The sequence below is a fragment of the Delphinapterus leucas genome, chromosome 7, assembly GCF_059928025.1.
Source record: "Delphinapterus leucas isolate spDelLeu-1000000601 "Yukka" chromosome 7, BTC_Dleu_Yukka2, whole genome shotgun sequence".
Classification (NCBI taxonomy): Eukaryota; Metazoa; Chordata; class Mammalia; order Artiodactyla; family Monodontidae; genus Delphinapterus; species Delphinapterus leucas.
Genome location: NC_143135.1, coordinates 96,587,608 through 96,608,612, shown reverse-complemented (window position 1 = coordinate 96,608,612; position 21,005 = coordinate 96,587,608). Strand labels below are relative to the sequence as shown.

Below are 21,005 nucleotides of genomic sequence, written 5' to 3'. Positions count from 1 at the left end.
TTATTGTTAAATGATTTTTATAGCAATGTTTCCTAGGGTAGCCGTGTCACTTTCTTTTTGGCGATAAAAACACTCTAAAAACAAACAAACAAAAAACCAACCCAGTCCCCCCTGCAGCTCTATCTGTCAGGCTCCTGTATCTATTTTTTTCAACTGCTTTGGTACCTTGGAGGGGGAAAGAAGAAGGATGTTATACATCAACACTCTAAAACCCAACCCTACTGCTTAGGGTTGAGCAACATGTGGCTTGCTGGCTCTGCATCCTCTTCTCTTAGTCTGCCCATCCACCCTCAATAATCCTGCCTCAACCCAGAAGTACAGGACCAGAAGAAGGATCTTGCAGCAGAGGGAAACAAGTCTCAGAGGATCAAGAGTTTCGCCATCCTTAATTCTCATCCTCCAAGGTCTTTCACAGGGAGGTCTCAGAGTCTCCCTCCAGCTTATTGGGCCAACTACCCCTGGCTCTACACACCTGCCTGGCTTTCCTAGACTCACTGAACCAGCCCCATCAGGATTATTACAGTGCGGGGGCCCTCCCTCCCCTCCGCAGCCTCTGCTGCATTTTCTTCCCACCAGCTGGGAGCTCCCGTGGGCAGGGGCCACGTTCTAGTCCCCTCTGACCCCTCACAGCTAGACAGGTTTGTGCAACTAAACGGTCAAATGTGGTCAATTAATTCCCTCCCTTGTCCTCTGGTGCTCAGCTACTGTGGTGCCGGCCCTCCTGGGGCTGCTCCCTGGGTGCCTGGGGGAGGGGCTCACTATGTCTTCACTGCAGACCTTCACTTGAGAGTCTGGTCCTGCCTCCCCTGTGTCTCCATCATGGGCCTCCCCGGAGAAGCCTCTCCATCATTCAGAATCCTCAGAGACCTTTCCTTAGTCTGAATTTTGTTGATTTTAGAGAAGATGTCCCATTGAGCTGATTAAACACTACAATCAACGCATGCCAGGAGCAGCCAGAATCCGTGGGACTGACATATATACACTAATATGTATAAAATAGATAACTAATAAGAACTTGCTGTATAAAAAATAAATAAAATAAAATTCAAAAAAAAAAAAGAATCCGTGGTAGCTCACAGTCGTGAAAACGGCGAAGGAAAATCCCACTTGATTCAAAACCAAACGCTCTATGGGAGCGCAGTGGGACCACTGCTCTGGACTAGCTGGACGGGTTCCCGAGAGAGGCACTGGAGGGCTGAATGTTGCAGCCGCAGGAGAGCTGAGAATGCTGCCAGGCCTGGGGCTGAGATAGAATCCCGGGCCACTGGGTCTCAGCTTTGGGGGTAGGAAGCTCAGGGACAGAGACACCTGCCAGCTTGCTTCAGACTCTCTTCTGGCCTCAGAGAACTTTTGTGAAGTCTTCTAGCAAGACTTAGCTTTCAACAGCATAGGTGGAGACATCGCTCTGATGGGTCTGGTGGACACCCACAGCCCTGGATGACGAGGAGCCCAGAAGTCACCGGCACAGAGCAGGGCAAGGCTCCCCAGGTGTGCATCTGTCACTGTGGACTCTCCAAGCCCCTTTAAGCCAATGATACTTTCTAGTGTTCTTCTGAAGTTAGCTGTTGGTTGAAAGAGCAGGAAATGGGGACTTCCCTGGTGGCGCAGTGGTTCAGAGTCTGCCTGCCAACTCAGGGGACATGGGTTCGATCCCTGATCTGGGAAGATCCCACATGCCATGGAGCAACTAAGCCTGTGCACCACAACTACTGAGCCTGCGCTCTGGAGCCTGCGAGCCACAACTACTGAGCCCGCAGGCCACAACTACTGAAGCCCACACGCCTAGAGCCCATGCTCTGCAACAAGAGAAGCCACCACAATGAGAAGCCAGCGCACCACAACAAAGAGAGTAGCCCCCGCTCACCACAGCTAGAGAAAGCCTGAGCTCAGCAACGAAGACCCAACGCAGCCAAAAAAAAAAAGAGCAGGAAATGGAAGTGGAGAAACTCTGTGAACAGGAGGCTGTCCCTCAGGCTCCTGACTTCACCCACAGGGCACTCAGCCTTTCCTCCCTCCCTCCCTCCCAGAAGAGCCCTTCTCTTCTTCTAAGCTAAACCCTGCACCCATGTTCTCTCTTTTCTGTCTCCTCTACGGCATCTCCTATCTCTCCCCAGGCCCACAGCCCACCAAAGTCTCCCTCATCCCCAAAACCTTCCCTTCACACTGTCTCCATTTTCAGCCAACATCTGCATCCCTTTATCATCCCACTCCTTGAAACGGAATTCTGCAGTCCTCGTCTCCATCATTTCCTAACTTCTCCTTACCCCTCGACGACAGCAATCTGGCTTCTGCTCTCACCACAGACGCTAGAGACGCTACGAAGAGGCCACCAGCGTTCACCTCACTGCCAAACCGCGGCCACTTCCAGGCTGGGGCTCTGCAGTACCTCTGCGCGCTGTGATGCTGTCTGCCATCCCCACCTTCATATGAATCTCTCTCCTTTGTGGGTGTGGCTCTCCTCCCATCCCTTTAACCACTCCTTCTTGGTCTCATCTATGGGTGCCCATTCCTCAGCCTGTCCCCTACATGTTCCTTCTCTCCAGGTCTGCCCTGGGTTCTCATCCTAGTCTGCGCACCTTCCCTGTAGGTGACCTCACTCCCTCCCATCGCTTTGGTTAACACGATTCGATGGTGACTCCTCAGTATGCATCCTGACCTGTCTGCTGGGCTCCAGGTCCAAATTTCTCATCACGTATTGAGCGCCTATTGTCCATTATCTGTTCTTCGTCCTCTTCCCATCACCTGGACAAACTGGCTGGACCTCCCGTTCTCTTGATCTCTGGTTACAGTCCCACTAATGCTCAGTATCCCAAGCTAGAAACCTAAGAATCCTGCTGGACCCTTCCCCTTCCTTAGCTGTCCATATCCAAACTGTTGACAAAATCCTCCTGATTTTATACCAAAAATCTCTCTCAAATCTGAGTCTCTCCATGCTTTCCTGACACAGGAATAATAATAGCAAATACCTATACAGTTTACACGTTCTAGACATTGTCTAAGAGGTATACACACGCACGCACACACGCACACGCACACACGCACGCACGCATACACACACATGCTAACAACAGCCCTGTGGGATAGGTACCATTATTCTCCCTACCTGCAAGATGAGGAGACCGAGGAACACAGAAGTTGAAGAACTTGCCCAAGGTCACACTGCCAGGTAGTGCCAAGCCCAGGAGTCAAACCCAGGTCGTCTGGCTCTAAGTCTGTGTGCTTAATCCCTCTCCTTGGCATTGCCAACTCCTCCTACCACAACGGCATCCCATCAGGCCTCTCTTGCATCAGTGCGTCATTCATCCTTCCTTCCCTCCGCACCCACACCCCCTTCTAAGGCTCTTCCATTAAATCAAACTAGTTATGCTTGAAAATGCCCACAGGATAAAATCTAAACTTCTTGGGAATTCCCTGGCGGTCCAGTGGTTAGGGCTCCGCACTTTCCCTGCCGAGGGCCCGGGTTCAATCCCTGATCGGGGAACTAAGATGCCACAAGCCATGCAGCGCAGCCAAATTAACAAATAAATAAATAAACTTCTTTGCTGGGTATTCAAAGGTCTGCACAATCTGGCCCAGCCTCATCTTCCGCCATCACATCCCATGCTGACCTTCTCACGGTTCCCTTTTACATAGTGAGGCTTCACCCTTACTGTCTCCTATGCCTGGAATATTCTTGCCTCCCCTCTCTGCCAGTCAGTCAAACCCCCTTCTCTTCCCTTGTCGCCCTCTTCAACACCATCTCTTTGGTGGCATCCTTAGGCACTATCTCAGAGGTCAGTACTCTTATGTCTCTTACAGAACGCACTGCAGAGTTCATTGCCATTTATCTTCTTACCAATGACACACTCTCTCCGGCTCTTAGGAATGACTAAATATTCAAAGGGTGAATGTTTGGCCCTAGATCCAACCTGCTGGGTCCTCCTGTCTCTGCCCCTTGAATTTCAAAAGATTCTTTTCGCTGGATCACACAAGATCATGAAGGCTGGAAAGATTCCATGTGACATATTTCTCCTCACTCTCTACAGCTCAGGGTGAAGAAATGGACACTCTCTTCCGCATTTCTCTTCAAAGAAAAACATGAAAGGAAAGTGGAAGCAAAACCAAACAGAATATGTCATGAGAATATGGATGGGACCATAATGTACAGACTGCAGGCACCTTAGCAATCATCTCAAGCAAATGTCTTCCTTTTATTCATGAGGACACTAAGGCCCAGAAAGGGGAAGAGGATTGGGTAGGGTGCAAACAGCACTGGCACCCAGGACCTCTGATTCCCTGTCCAGGGATCTGGCCTTGTTCGGTTGCCTCCCAACTCTGTCTTAAGCTTTCCTGGGGACTGAGGGGTGGCCCTGTTTCTGGGTCTCTGGGTCAGCTCACAATTATCTCCCAAACAGGCTCAGGCTGCTTTCCTGGGACCAGGAAGTTAAGAGGCTCAGCATGAAACTTCATGATGAGGCAGCGTCCTTCGCTCATGCAACCTTAGGACAGCAGTGCGCCCAGAGCCTGGCTGCAGTTCCCAACTGCGCCGACTGGCTTGGGGCCTTCCAGTGTGAGCCTCACCAAGGGCAGCGACTCATCCTTTGCTCTCCTGCGTCTGCCACCCCGCCTCTGTACCAGACACAGAGGCCGCTCTTACACAACACTCCTTCTTCCCCTCCCCACTCCCTGCACCTCCCACTGCCTCCCAGTCAGTCATGGTGAGGTCACACTCAGCCGCCGGCCCCCAGGCCTCTCTCTAAGGACGACGTGTATGTTCAGGAAGAGGGCAGTTGAGAGACTGCAGAGGCTGCTGCAAGGCATCAGGGGAAAAGTGAGCTCTGGAGTCAAAGAGATGTGGGTTCAAGTCCTGGCTCTGCCAGCTGACCGATCGGAGTGACCTTCAGCAGATTACTTAACCTCTCAAGTCCTTTGCCTAATCAGGTGGGGCTGCCTGGGAGGCGATTTCCTTACCTGTATAAGGGGGATAGTAACACTCGGTATACAGTGAGAATCAGATGAGATAAAGTGCCAAAAGCACTTTGCCCAGTGGCTCGGGGTCGCCAACTTTGGTTTACTTCCCTTGTTATGAAGCACGAGGGTATCACCGTCAGTGCAAGGGCCTGAGAAATCCTGGCGCCCACCTGCAGGCCCGCAAGTGAACTGGTGAGAATGTGAGGGTGCGGGCCTTGGTATCTGAGGCATCCGAGAGACAGTGGGAGGGAGCGAGGAGGGCCTTAGGGAGGGCGTGGACATGTGTGCTTGTGCACAGAGAAGAGCTCCAGTCTAAGTGTGTAAATGAGCGTGACCAGCTGAGCCTCTCTTCCTCCAAAATTCCAACGTCTTTAAAGAAAAGATCTTTATGTGTCTGTTCTTGTCAGTAATGGGAAATCCAAAAACCCTTCCCAGGGGAGGGTGGAACTGCCCCCTTCCCACGAGGCTCACCGAAGGGAAGTGAAAGCTAGTGAGGCCCTCCCCTGACAGAAGCCAGGAAACTTTCTCCCAACTGGTGGGGAAATCATACCCCAAAGGATGTTCAAAGGGCCAGGGCCTCTCTGTAGGCTGCTGGGGCCAGAGGGGCTGTCCCTAGCCTTGTCCTAAGCACGAGGGTTTCCCAAGCTCTAGAAAGATCACACAGGCAGCCAAACCCACCGGGCCTGTGGAGCGGGCCACCTCCGGGCTGGGCTGGTGCCACCACGTCTTGGTGTGGGATGGGTTCCTCCACGTGCATCTCGTCCAAGGGACCATGAGAGGCGGACCCTGGGCTGGGACCCTCGGAAAGCACAGGCAACAGGCCACAACCCAACCTGCCGAGGGCTCCTTCAGGATCACTCAATCCTCGGGAATGCCCTCCATCCTCCCGCCCTGGAAACAAACCTGGCCAAACTATCCCTTAGATGAGAATCTGTCTCATCTTTAAAGACCCTGAGAGAGAAGCTGATTCCACAGTCTCCCTCCCTTGGTAGCTTTTCCATTGTTTGATAAGCCACATTGGTTGCAAGTCCTTCCTCGTAGCTCACCTAGATGTGTCTTTAACTGAAGCCTACCTCTGTCTTAGGTCTTGAGGGAAGAGGGAGAGTAGTTGGCCTCCATGTGTTAGCAAACTTCCCCAATGAACACAATTGCAGAAGTTGCCTAAGAGGTTTTGGGTTAGGACTCCAGATTGTTCCTCTCCAACTGTGAAGGATGTACCCAGAGTTAAAAGCCTTTCAGGAAATGTTAGTAGGGACTTCAAATCACTCTACAGATAAAGGAGGAGAAGAACATATGTCTGAGTTTGACCTCCACCCCTGACCTGCTTCTAAACTTGGACTCTGGATATGAGTGGGAAGGACCCCTAGTGAGTACCAAATGTATCCCCAGATTGGGGTTGTCTTTCCTTCCCCCTGGCTGTCTCCTTCTCTAGCCCACTCTTCTCTGCTTGACAAACTCTACTGACTCTTCAGAGCTAGAATCAAATATCACCTCCTCCGTGAAGCCTGCCCTGAGCTACCGGGAAGAATGAAGTATTCTCATTTCTGTTTGACACCATGCTTTTTACACGCCTTCAATAAAGCATGAATGAGATTGTATTATAATTACCCACTCAAGAGTTTCTCTCTCCCCTCCCCTCTCCCTCTCCCTCTATCTCTATCTCCTCCACTCCTCAATCTAGACTGTGAGCTCCTCCAGGGAAGAGATCATGTCTTAATTTTCTTTGTATTCCCACATCTGGCACAGTACATGTTCCCTCCCCCACCCCAAATTTATGAAATAAATTAATTTTTCAGCTGAGAAAACTCATACTAAAAATATTAAGTGACTTGACCAAACTTACACAGCTAGCTGGTGGCCCAAACAGGACCCAAACCCAGGCTTTCTGACTTTGTTTCTAATTCTCACGTCTCTGCCTCACTCTAGGGCCCAGTGTTGCTTCCTGCTTGTCTCCAATTTAGACTTTGTCCCCCCAGTGAACCCTCCCACCATCTGCCTCTGACATCACACCTTGTCTTCGCCCTCAGCCCCCAATCTTCCCATCAGCCTCTAACTTCAATGGGAAGGTCCTCTCTTCATTCACCCTCCTCTTTACACATCCAGATCTATCCATCCTTCAATCCATCCAACACCACCTTCCCCTGCCTGAAACCCTCCCCGACTAACTTGAACTCCACCCAGCTTGTTCCTTTAAAGGCGCCCACCTTGTATCTCCATTGTCTCACTGAGCTGGGTTACATCCTCCTTCCAGAGCTCTTTTTGTCCTGGCTCCCCTGTTCTGTCCTCTATCTTCTTTTAAATCAGGAGTTCCTTTGGCTATTTACAATAGCCAGGACTTGGAAGAAACCTAAGTGTCCATCGACAGATGAATGGATAAAGAAGATGTGGCACATATATACAATGGAGTATTACTCAGCCATAAAAAGAAACGAAATTGAGTTATTTGTAGTGAGGTGGATGGACCTAGAGTCTGTCATACAGAGTGAAGTAAATCAGAAAGAGAGGGTTTCCCTGGTGGCGCAGTGGTTAAGAATCAGCCTGCCAATGCAGGGGACACGGGTTCGAGCCCTGGTCCGGGAAGATCCCACATGCCGCGGGGCAACTGGGTCCGTGAGCCACAGCTACTGAGCCTGCGCGTCTGGAGCCTGCGCTCCGCAACGAGAGGCCGCGACAGTGAGAGGCCGCGTTGAAGAGTGGGCCCTGCTCGCCGCAACTAGAGAAAGCCCTCGCATAGAAACGAAGACCCAACACAGCCAAAAATAAATAAATAAATAAAAATTTATTAAAAATCAGAAAGAGAAAAACAAATATCGTTTGCTAACACATATATATGGAATCTAAAAAAGAAAAAAATGGTCATGAAGAACCTAGGGGCAAGGTGGGAATAAAGACGTAGACTTACAGAAAATGGACTTGAGGACATGGGGAGTGGGAAGGGTAAGCTGGGACAAAGTGAGAGAGTGGCATGGACATATATACACTACCAAACGTAAAATAGATAGCTAGTGGGAAGCAGTCGCATAGCACAGGGAGATCAGCTCGGTGCTTTATGACCAGCTAGAAGGGTGGGATAGGGAGGGTGGGAGAGAGGGAGACGCAAGAGGGAAGAGATATGGGGACATATGTATATATATAACTGATTCTCTTTGTTGTAAAGCAGAAACTGACACACCATTGTAAAGCAATTATACTTCAATAAAAATGTCAGAAATAAATGAATAAATAAATAAATCAGGAGTTCCCTGAGGAACCCAACCCTCCATCTTTTGTACCTCCACAAATTCCTCTACACAGTCAGGTCATGCAAACAGGCTTGCCCAAGAGGCAACTCAAGCTGAGCTTTGATGGGAAAAGAGTTGTGGTCTTAGATTCCAGACCACATCCAGCCTACAGATAATGCTAAATAGGGCTGCGCTGTCAGTACTCTTTTGAGGACATAATGAAGAGGTGACCCCAACGTTGGATTGTGGATTGGGGGAGGGGTTGGATGCAAAAGCCCTTGAAAGACCCCTTTCAATTCTGAGAGCTATGAGTCTATGAATAAACACCCTCAAACTTCCCTTAATCTTCTTTGTGTCCCCACACCTAACATAGTATGAATGACCCCCAAAATTTATAGAATAAAGGTTTTCTTCTGAATGTCCTTACCTGCCTGTTGAAATCTAAGCCGTTTCGATCATTTCCTGGAAGAGATTAAAAAAAAAAAAGAAAACATTAATAGCTAGCAGGATTGGAAGAGACTGAAAGTTAGTGGAAAATAGGATGTTGGGATGGGCTTATCTTTATTTTGAAAAACAACAAAATGCCTGCCCTGTGGCCAGAATCTTCTTGCTTATCCTGTTTCCTGGAAAAGTCTTTGGAAAATCTCCTTCAGGAAGGTAGGTAACCAGGGAAAGGGGAGACTGACTTGTGCAAGGTCACATAGAGTCTAACTGAGATTAGAACTTGCCACACCAGATTGCTTCTGCCAAATGCCCTCAGACAGAAGCTGTGATACATGCTGTAATGGAAAAGCAAGGAATGGCCGGCCACAAATCCTAAAGGAATTGCCTGAAGGCAGGAAGGCCTCCCGCTATCCCAGCCCTCCAGCACTGATGACACCTAAATCATGTCAGGTAGATGAGTGTCACCCCTGTTTCCACCCACTCCGAACTTTCATTCTTGGTTTTATTCATCTTTTTCCCTTTATAATAAATGTTGGGTTGAAAAAGTAAATGTGTGCTTAATAGAGAAAACTTTTTGGTACAGAAAAAGTAAAAAGTAGCAGAAAAATCCATATGCAGAGAGGCAGCTGCAGTTAATATTTTTGTATATTTTATGGTCTTTTTTATGCTTGTTTTTCCTCATTGATATATATCGCTCTGTATAGAGTTTTTTGGTTTTTTTTTTACTCAACTTTTCTTTTTTTTTTTTTGCGGTACGTGGGCCTCTCACTGTTGTGGCCTCTCCCGTTGCAGAGCACAGGCTCCAGACGCGCAGGCTCAGCGGCCATGGCTCACGGGCCCAGCCGCTCCGCGGCATGTGGGATCTTCCCGGACCGGGGCACGAGCTCGTGTCCCCTGCATCGGCAGGCGGACTCTCAACCACTGCGTCACCAGCGAAGCCCTGTATAGATTTTTTACCCTGCATTTTCCAGTGAGCGTCATAATCTTTCTCCTACACTATTAAGGAACGTCATAAATCTTTCTCCTATGTTTGCAAAGATCATTTTTAATGGCTCCATAATATTCCATTTATGGAGATACCAAATCTGCTTAAACATATACCTGTTATTAGGGAAATTGCTTCCATTCTTTGCTATAATTAAATTTCCTATTCATACAGCTCTTCAGGGCAGGAGCTGCCAAACAACCTTCCTTTGTGCCCCATGGATTATTGGCTCTATAATGGCAAGAAAATGATATTAAATACCACCCAGAGCCTAGCACTCGGCTTAATATATAATAGGAGCTCAAGTTATATTGGTTGAATGAATGAATAAATGAACATGTGAATGAATTCAGAACTTTCAATCAGAAAATTCTTCTGCTTTCCATCGGTTCTTCAATAGCTTTGGAATGAAGTCCAAATTTCTTAGTATAACATATAATTCCCTGTATGACCTGGTTTCTGCCTACCTTCCCTGCTTTGTCTGCTGCCTCTCATGATCTCACCTCCCTCCCTCCCATGTACCCTGTGCTCCAGACTCATGGAAAGCTCGCTCATGTCCAAACGCGCCACACCTCTCCCGTTTCCACACCTCCATGCACTGTTCCCTTCCACAGAGTTGGTCCCCCTTCTCTCTGGTCCTTCAGGCTTCTCTACCAGCCGCATGGCACATGTCATGTAACTCTTTATTTGTCTGCATGCTTCTCTCTCCCTCTAGTCTATGAATTCCTTGAAAACTAGGAGGATGACATTCATTTTTCTCCTCGATGGCCACCACAGTTCCTAACATGGGTCAGAGGCTCAAGAAACACCTGATAGATGAGTGAATGGGGTCCAGGAGAATCCTCTGGAGCTTGAACCTAAGCCCCCTTCCCTCTACTCTGTTCTAAACAATGGGTAAGTGAAGCCCTTGCCTGTATGATTGGTTGTGAAGCATCTCCGAGAGCAGCTGGGCCAGCAAGATGACAGCAGAAGCTGAGGGCTACAGGATTCCGAGAAAGAGGAAATTAGTGAGACGGGAAGTCATCTTTGAATAGCAGCCTGATTTTGAGACTAACGAAGACTAAATAGATAATCTGTGAGGGGAGTTAAGATGGGAAGGGCCCACAGACTGAAAATGTGTGTGTGTGTGTGTGTGTGTGTGTGTGTGTGTGTGTGTAGACTTAAAGATAAAATTGCTTTTATATTAAAAATTATTTCATGACATTGTAAAGGTGGCCTAGTAAGGAGTGATTTCAAAATTTGACCAAAAAGCAAATTCATTCATTCCACAAGTATTTGCTAAATACACTCTCTATACCAGGCACTGTTCTAGGCACTGGAAATATAATACTAGAAAAGATAGACAGAAGTCCTTGACCACACGGAGCTTCTTTTCTAGTTGAGGAGACATGAAAGGAATAAGAAAACAAATACATAATTTCATTTAGAGAGAGTTACTATGGAGAGCAATAATACATGGTCAGGGGAAGAGTGTGTCAGAGGCTGTCCATAAGCAGGGTGGTCTGGGGAAGATCACTCCAGACAGAGGGATCGGGACCTGAGGGAGGCAAGAACAGGCTTGCCTGCTGAGGAACAGTGACGAGGCCAGCAAGGCTGGAGACATGTGGATGGGTGTGACCAGGGGAAAGATGCCGTGGGTCTGGCAGGCGGACTGTGCGGAAGACTTCAGCTTTCATGCCAAGGACGTTGGGAAGTGATCAGAGGGTTTTGAGCAGAGGAGTGACATGATTTGACTTAAGTGTTTACACCTGCGGTGCTCAGCCGTCGGGATGAGCAAGGAGGAAGGGAGAACAACCAGGAGGCTATCGCAGTGGGTCAGGTGAGAGGGGGCAGTGTGCAGGATAGAAGGGCACCCGTGCAGGTAGTGAGAAGGACCTGGATTTTGAATTGATAGCTGACAGGGCCAGCTGATGGCTGCAAGGAGTGGTGCAAGGGAAGGAGAGGCAGGATGATTCCTAGGGTTGGGCTTTCTCCATGGAGTGAGCGGTGGAGTCATTCCCCGAGATGGGGGTGACTCGGGGAGGAGCTGGCTGGTGGTGTAAAATCAAAAGCTATGTGCTGGGACGTGTTAACTTTGAGATGCCAGTTAAAGATCCCAGGAGAGACAGGGAAAGGAGTTTGGACTCAGGATATGTGTCAGGTCAGAAGTACAGGGTGGGTAGTTTTCAGCTTATCGGTGGTATTTAAAGCCATAGGACTTGATGAGTTTACAAAGGAACTGAGTCCAGAGGAAGGAGAATAAAAGGGTCAAGGTTGGGAATGATGGGGAAGGGCCAGCAAAGGAGATTAAGAAAGAGTGGGCACTCAGGTAGGAGGAAGACCAGGCAGGTATGGCGTCTGGAAGGCAAGAGAAGGTGTAATATCATTACCTCCAGAAGAGGTAATAACATACATGTGAATGAGACCTAGAAAGGGAGAGAAACCTTGAGGGCCAAAACAGTCTATCTTGGAGAGGTCATCGGGATTGTGAATAATTAAGAAAAGTCTTTACTTTCGATATCTGCGGATGCCGTCAGAATGTTGTTTGTGAGATCCACAAAACGCAAAAGATAAGCAAACAGCACGCAGAGATTAATTTTAAAACCCACCAGCCAACAAGAGAACAATTTCTCTTGTCCAGGAGTTTCTCCAGGGTCTTTCTCCAGAGGCCTCTCCCCTTGAGGACGCACCTGCTGCGCTTGGAGCCTGACAATGGAGTCTCCCCTTCTCATCAAACTCATCCTGGCCTGCATCGGTATCATTATCTAGTCCTCCTGGAGTCCCAGGCTGACTGAATGGCTGGACTGGAGGGGCCCAGGCCAGCCAGGGCCTCCCAGGAGACAGACCCCTTTACTCTGGGACAGCAGAGAATGGTACTAGCTCAGCACTGGGAACTGAATAAAGGTTCAGTCCCCCAAAGTGACTTCACCTCCGATGCTGATTCCACTGCTAAGCAGGTCAGAGTATTCTCAGGAGACATGGCTTCCCCCGGCTGGGGAGAAGGAGCTCAGAGCATCTGGGGGCCTAGGTGGAGACACCATGACATAGTCTAATACAGGCGTTAGTTCATTTCTGATGACACTGTTGATTCTCTCTCCAGATCTGGCTGAGGGGAAACGGCCTCAGCCCTCATTTTACTGCTGCTTCTTCCTGCTTCTCTCCCATGTTCATGGACCTTGTTCCACCTGGAACCTCTCCCCACCCAGCCTACAGGAAAGGCCTGGGAGGTGGTGCCTGGGAACTCTGGGAAAAGATCAAGCTCACTGGGGTTCTGCTGCTGCCCTAATGCTCTAGGTTGAGAGGTGACCGACAAGGATTACCCAGGACCCAAGTTATTCATTTTTGAAACAGCGAGGAGGGCACCCCTCTTTCCTAGAGAAAGAAAGGGATGCAATCACCATATTGTGGGAAATACTGGTCCACATCACCAGAAACTTGTTTTCTACCCCTTTAAGCTGCGGTGTGCAGGAGTAGCAGGGCATACTTGAAACAGTCCTGGACTTGAAGTCTGAGAATTAGGGTTCAAGTCCTGGCTCCATCGCTCCCAAGCTGTGTGACCTTGGTCAAGACAGGAAGCTCCAGAGCCTCAGGCATCTTGATGGCAAAATAAGGTCATAGTTTCAATCCCACCCACTTCCCAGGAACACAGTAAAGCTCAGCTATATGCTGGGAAGCACTCTCCAGTTGCGGGCTGGGCTCCACACGTCCCGGGCCACTCCTCCATCAGGCTGAGCCTGCTCCTTTGTCAGGGACTTTGCACATGCTGTTCCTTCTGACTAGAATGCGCTCTCTCCCTAGAAAATACACATTCATCCTCCAAGACCCAACTCAGATGTCACATCCTCCATGAAACTATCCAAAGCAAAATGAGGGATTTCCTCCTCTATGTTTCCGCCTCTCTTACTTATATCTCTTCCAGCACCTACCACATTTTTTAAACGTCAGTGTTTTGTGTGTCTGTTTCCCTCATGAAACTGGGAGCTCCTAGAGCCCAGGGTTATTACATCTTATTCATTTTTGTACCCCAAGAGCCTAAAACAGTGTTTAACACATAGTAGGAACTGAATGACTATGTGTTTAATTGATCCAAGTCACTAAGAAACTGCTACAGAAACGAATCTTCTATTCAGATCTAAGACATCATAGGTGCCACCAGCTGCAGAAACCTGATCATATTCTATTATTCAAGTTCTGGCTTTGAAAGATGGCAGCCACTTGCAGAAAAAAAACAAAGCAGGACAGACACACAGAGGGGCCGGAACATTATTTTCAGCATTGGAAAGATACGGAAGTCCAACCTCAGAGGGGAGCACCTTGCGGTGGTCACACAGCCTCAGAGACCTTGATTTCGGACTAAAGCTTGGATTTTGCAACTCCCATACTCATACAATTTTCGCAATAAACCCACTGCACCCCAAGTCCAACACAGAGAAAACCAAGTACTAGACTGTAATCAACAGTTTAGGCAAATAAGCAGTATTGATGCCGATCAAATCTGGAAGTGATTTAAGGCAGAGAGCGAGATTAATTCAGACAACTGGATGATGAAGTCAGGATTAGAAAATATCTTGGTCGATTCTAATAAGAGGCCAAAACCAACAACATAAAATGTAACAGGAATAAATCTAAGCCCTACATTTAGGTTAAAAAAGGTCAATTCTATACATAAAAGATAGAGGAGGCTGAAATTAGAAATGATTGAGGTGGTAAATTTTATGTTTAAATTTTACATTTTATGTTTGAATTTAATATTGTATGTTTTTTACCACCCAAAAAAGGAGAAAAAAGTAAAGAGTTTTTTAAACTTAGAGAATTATGTTTTGACAACTACTCTAACCCAGAAAGCTAATTTTCTACCTCATACTGGGTAGGCAACTAAAGTAGTCAAATTGCTCAGAAGTATGCCCTACCTTTAAGCCTATCTGCTACATATGATCTGGCAATCCTACTCTGGGTATATATCCACAGGAAATGAAAACAAGGTATCAAAGAGATAGCTTCACTCCTCTGTTCACTGCAGCATTATTCACTATAGCCAACCTAAGTGTTCATCAATGGATACATGGATAAAGAAAATGTCATATATATATAACTTGTTACATGGTTGCATTCAGTCATGAGAAAGAAGGAAATCCTGCCTTTTGCGACAACATGGATCGACCTTGGGGGCATTACGCTAAGTGAAATAAACCAGACTGAGAAAGACAAATACTGCAAGGTATCACATATGTGGAATCCAAAAAATAAAAATAAAAAAGAGTCAAACTCATAGAAACAGAGAGTGGAAAAGTGGCTGCCAGATGCTGGAAGGGTTCCGAAATAGGGAGAAGTTGGTAAAAGGGTACAAACTTTCAGCTATAAGATGAATCAGGTCTGAAGATCTAATGTATAACATGGTGACTATAGTTGACAACACTGTACCGTATAATTAAAATTTGCTAAAAGAGTGGAACTTAAATGTTCTCTCTCACACATATAAAGATAAATATACAGGTGATGGATGTGTTAATTAACTAGATGGTGGGAATCCTCTCACAATGTATACACGTATCAAATCACATCATGTACGTTGTAAAAATCTTACAATTTTATTTACCAGTTACACCTCAATAAAGCTTAAACAAAAGACTCTGGGCTACAATGTGAAACCTGATAAAGAGTTTTTTCAACAATACCAATAACCAACCTCAAACTAGAGCAATGGACTAACATAGCAGATACATATGGTGATCAAAAATTCAAGTGTGCATAATTTAAGATACTTGACCATCAAAATATCTATACTCTGTATTTTACATTTTCAAAGAGGTTAAATCTCCTAAAGAAATATAATATATCTCTCCCTCCCAAACAAAAACAGAAAAGTGATTCCCATTTCTGTTTATTGGCAGACAGTATCTGGAAATAAACAAACTGCAGTTCCTTGTGGGGAGGGGAAGAGAGAGGAGGCTGGCGCTAGTGAAAAAGCGCATGTGAAAAAGAAACCCAAAAAGGGTTTCAGTTGACTGAAGCCAGTATTGGCCTGAGTGTACTGCACAGGTGTGGTGTAGCTGCTTAAAAAGCTAATGCTATCCTGTGCATTAGCAGGCATGCAGACCGTTGCAGATCTCTGCTGAGAGCATCACGTCCAGTTCAGGGCAACATTTTTTAAAGGGACCCTGATGAACTGGGCTGCGCAACATGAGGACCAAGACGGTAAGGGGCTTAGATGTCACACCAAATGAGGAAAGGATATTTAGCCTAGAGAGGAGAACACTTACGCTTAGATGTCTTTTACGTTTTAGACACACACACTGCCATATTTAGGATTGAAATGTTATAGCGTCTATAATTTACAAAAAAATATTCCAGTGACAGGAATGGCAGAAATGTGATGGTTGTTGAGAGTAGGCAATGAGCATATGGGGCTCATCGTTTTAGTGTCTACCTTTGCGTGCGTTTGAAATAAAAAGTTAAAAATAAAATATTTCCCCCCAAAAAGGATGAAACCAACATGGCAAGATGTTAACAACTATTAAATCCAGGTGATAGGGTATATGGCTGTTCGTTAAGCTGTCTCTTCTCTTTTCTATGTATCTGAAGTTTTTCAAAATAAAAAATTTTTAAGTAATTCAATGAGGGAGCATTTGAAAGATCTACTTGGCATAGTGCCTGGCGCATAGTAAGTGCTTCAGTCAATGTCAGTGTACTCTTCCTTCCTCCCCAAATATTGGCATGGATGTGAAACCGGCTTAGTCCGCAGTTGCAAAGACCCAGCTCCACAAAGGTCATTGGTGGAGGCTCCTGGGAAGCAGGCTTCACCTCAGTATAAGGAAGAATTTTGTGAAACGTGGAATTGTCCAGCAGTGAAACCCACAGTATCATATCAACAGGGCTCCCCATTGCTAGGAATACTCAGGCAGAGGCTGCTTATTTCAGGGATGTTATAGAAGTGGCATGTGAATTGAGGGGCAATTTGATAATATCAAGAGGGGGATCTCGGGTGATCTCAGGGGGCTGAAAATTCCTTCCATCTCTAAAGTCCTAGGATTCAATGCAGCGGATTGAAATGTACCAGGGCTTTTTCTTCCCTTCCCAGAAGGTGGTCACTGTGTAGCATTTGCAGAGGGAGGCAAGGAAGGACCAAAGAACTCTCCCCACCGTTTCCCTCTGTCCTGTTTGTTCTGCCCACAACTAAAAGATATGAACACAGAGGGCAGAGATGGGGCAGAAAGGGCTCACAAAGGAAGCTTCAGAATCCTCTCTTTGGATGTCTTGGGGCAAATGGGTAAGAACTGTGCCAAGCTGGAAGGGACACCAGCTAAGGTCTCTCCAAGCCTCTTTTGGTTCTCATGGTCTCCTGGGAATCTCTGGACCATGAAGCTTCTAGCAAGCAAGCCAGAGCGGAAACACCTTGGAACTATGGCTCACGGGGCTGGGAGGGACCTGAAGAGATGATCAGGGCGAGCGCTCTGCCTTTGGGAAAATGAAGCATTATTATTCACCCCCATTTTACAGTAAGAAAACTGAGTCTCAACAAGGTTAAGTGATAATACGTACGAAGTAACAGAGCTTTTAAAGTATGGGCATGTGTTGGGAATGATTCTCAGGGGAAGACAAAAACCCATGTCTCCAACCCCAATGTGGTACATCCTTCCCACGCTAGCGTTAACGCCACTGCTAGCATCTCTAAAACTCAGACAATGTCTGAGGACTCCATCCAAGCTCCAGCTAAATGGCCCAACTCCTGAATCTCCCTGGTCCCACACGGTACCCAGAACTGTTCATCTATACCAAAGAGCTCCAGACAAAGGAAGAGGCCGAGAATACAGTTCGAGGGATTTGGGTTAATTATGAAGACAACATCCCAGTTCATAGAAAATGGGATTTAGTGACCAAAAGAGGGTAAAAGGCACCTTGAATTGGTGGGGAGACCCGGGATTCTGGATAGAATTTCCTTAGGCCAGGATGGCCGTAATACCCAATGGAGTCCCCATGAGAAAGGCCAAGGATCAGTCTGTAGGAGGTGCGCAGGGGTCAGAGGCAGCTTCCACCCCTGCCTCTCCTTCCCTGGCATCTGGTGGGCACCAGGTCAGCAGTCCGAGCCACCTGGCAAGGACCCCTGTCTGACAGTAGACAGGAGGAGCCGGCGCCAGCCCTCTGCTTTCCCACCTCTGAGCCACAGCCTCACAGGCCCGCTGATTTGCATGCGTTGGCAGCGCTGGGATGTGAGTTTGCCTGGGGAGCAATTCTCTGGGTGAGGGAGGTGGAAGCACAGGAATCCTGTTCCAGCAGGATTTTCACTCCTGCCTGGTAAACATGCAGAGAGCATTCTGCAATGCGGCTGAACCTCTCCCATTTCCAGGTTGCTTCTCTTCTCACCAGCTCCGCTCCCAGGTTAACCCAGCAAGACTTCCACTGTCATTTTACGGCCACTTGGCAAATGTGGGATAGCACTTTTTCCTGGGATAGCAATGATTAAAGCAACCAGGACCTTGGACGCACTGCTGGGCAGGCAGCCGCCAGAGCAAACCACGAGACTTCCCAGTGAGGTCATTCAAACCAGTCAAAACACTTTCCCCCAAGACCCCACAGACACTATGCCTACCTTTTTTGTTACTTGAGATCCCTCCAAGGAACTGGGCGCTGTTGCCTAATGGTCAGAGTTCTGTACAGAGAACACACTGTAAACTGAGCTTGAGGGTTACCTCAAAGGCTGTTTTATGCTGGACCTTGGGCAAGTTGCTTGATCTCCATAGCCTTCAATTTTCCTTACATGTTAAAACAAAAAATTCTGCCTATATTCCTGCCACCTTCTTCGTAGGAGCAAAGAAATGCCCAGGAGGAAACTGAGGCTGGCCCCTGAAGCCACCTGCAGAACAGGACGCAGGATGTCCTTGATGGGCTGTGGGAAGAACACCGGCATAGGGGATGGGGGATCTGAGCTTCAGGTCTCCACCAGCTGAGTGTCCCCGGCTGTGGATAGCAGATGCAAAGATGCAGCGTGTGAGCCATGCCCAGGGCAGACATCACTAATGGACCACCTCACTTGCTTCCTTTTCCTAAACTCAGTGCATAGTGACCACCACTGATGATCAGAAACAGCTCTCCTGAAGAAACCCACTTGCTCCCCCAGGACAGGATGATCTTACAGGGTCCCTCCGCCTCTGACCGTCTGTGGCTTTGGGGATTTTCATGAGTTAAAGCTTCTTCCTCTCTAGAATGGCAGAGTAAACGCGACTGACCTCGGGGCTTCCTTGCAACCCGGCCTTTGTGAGCGTTCCAGTGAGTTTCTCCACCTGCACAGTCATGAGGCTGAACCCCGAAGCCTTGGTCTGCAGGCCCTTAACACAGATGTCAGGAGCGTGGGGCTGAGGAAGGCACTCACTGCCCACCTTTGCTAAAAGGGAAGCCCAGCCTCCTCCGACTTCCCTTTATTATCTGTCATCATTCTTTGATAAATGAAAGGCTCCTCACCGAGGTCTTCGAATTTTTTAGGAAATAAAATTCCTGTTTCTTCTCAGTCTGAGCTATAGATGGGACTCTCTGCGGCCCCTGCATTGCCCCTGTACCTCCTGCTGGCCTCACACTGAGGCCCAAAGTGGGCAGCATGGTCAGAGGCTATGCTGAAGAGGCCAGGGACTCAGGCCCCCACCTGGAATGGGGCCAAAGGGCCAGGTTCCCCAGCAAAGTCTCCACTCATAATCCGCTGACCCTAGAAAACAATAAAAATCCAACTTCAAAGGAAAAACTCTGTTAAGGAAACCCAGGGTTCCCATCACTCCTAAATAAGCACAGGTCAGAGAAGCACCTTGGCCGCTATTTTTCTATCGGAACTTCCTTGTGCTCGAGGGGACCACACAGACACTCCCAGCACAGCACCTACCGCTTACAGGTAGGGGATCCTCCCAGAGAGGATGAGTGATGAGCTAAAGGTCACACAGGTAATACATGGCAAAGCAGGAACAAAGCCCGAGCTCCGATGCCCAGACTTGACTCTCCACCATCGCCCAGGGGTTCCCTAAAGGTCACCTCCAGACCAGCCCCTTCTCTACTCCTTGCCCAGCCCTGAGAGGGGAAGAGGTTCAAAGAGGTTTAAGGTTGGTAAGAGACACTTTGCCACCCCCTTCCCGGGACTGAGTGAAGTGGGGGTGAGAAGGGTGGGTGGGAAGAGCAGGAATAGCTACCGAGAGGGGCGTGCAGCCGGGCACTCGTCCTCACGTGGGCACACAGACGTCCTTTGTGCCGCTCAGAGGGGCACGTGTGTGGTAAGGAAGCTTAGATGGCAGATGCTATCTCACAGTTGTAGAACAACTCTCACTTCTGAGAGCTGCCGCAGATACTCTTGTTTCATTCATGCCTCACAACTTGTTTTACAGATAAGGAAACTGAGGCTGGGCCATGGCACCTGAGTTGGAGGAAAGGAAGCTGGATCTCAGGGCTCTGGCTGCAGGGCTGGTGCACTGGCCAACACGCATGGGTCTTGGGGCGTGCACTGGGTTTGTTCCTTTCTGTGCAGTGCACTTTCATATCCAGTCCTTACTAGAGTCTCGCCTGCCTGTGAGTTCTACAGGGCCGGGATTCCAGGACTCCTGTTTCACCACTGAGTACACTGAGGCTCAGAGAGGGCGGGGCTGGTTAATGTCACACAGCCGTCTTCCACAGCCAGACACCATGCCATGCCCTTTCCCTCACGCGGGGTAACGTAGCTTCCTCTCCTTCTGGGGCCTGTGTTCCTAGGGCTGGAGGGGCCACTTCTGAGGGAAGGGTGATGGGGAGGGGGGAGACTTTGTCCAACAAAACAAGGAAACAAAAGCAAAAGACAGAGGGCTGCCTCTAGGGTAGGGAAAGGGCTTTTAAAGAAACAGGGATCTCAGTCCGTTGCTGTGACCTTGAGAAAGTCATTCCTCTTTTCTGACCCCACTCTCTTTCCCCATAAAATAGGAGAATGGGACTAGATCAGAGAATTTTCAAACATTTTGGCAGGAGAACACTATTTTCAAATAATAGGGATTAATTAATAGTTGACATTTATTGAGCATTTACTATGCACCAAGCTTTGTATTAAACATTTTATACACAGGAGAGCATTTAATCCTCACAACCACCCTATGAGTAGGTGCTCTTATTATCCCCATTTTACAGATGAGGAAACTTGAGGCTCGGAGAGGTCAATCAACTTGCCCAAGGTTACTGATTAGTAAATTGCCGAGTAGAAACTCAAGCCCACGTCTGTCCACCAGCCAAGGCTGACCACACCACAGTATATATTGACATACTATCTCCAAATGAAAACACATATGGAGTGGCCACAGAAACTTGAGGGGGGAAAAAAAGACCTTCAGATTTTTCCAGAACTATAAACATCATCTAGTCTCCTTGAATCTGTACCATCCCTAAACATTGGGTCCTGGGAGGAGGGGTCTTTCCACCAACTCCCTCTCCTT

General features: G+C 47.9%; 1 protein-coding gene across 5 annotated transcripts in view; it reads right to left on the bottom strand.

Annotated features, from left to right (window-relative positions):
* Positions 1-21,005, bottom strand: part of POU2F3 (POU class 2 homeobox 3) — a 79,430-nt gene that overhangs the window by 40,895 nt on the left and 17,530 nt on the right. For 3 of the 5 annotated variants that reach the window (XM_030764537.2, XM_030764540.2, XM_022560292.3), the window contains exon 3: positions 8,599-8,633. The exons of 1 other annotated variant lie outside the window; for it this stretch is intronic. In XM_030764537.2, coding sequence (XP_030620397.1) covers positions 8,599-8,633 — 35 coding nt within the window. Of the gene's footprint in view, positions 1-8,598; positions 8,634-21,005 lie in introns of those variants that run through there. One more of the 5 variants, XM_089915707.1, reaches the window with a different exon arrangement.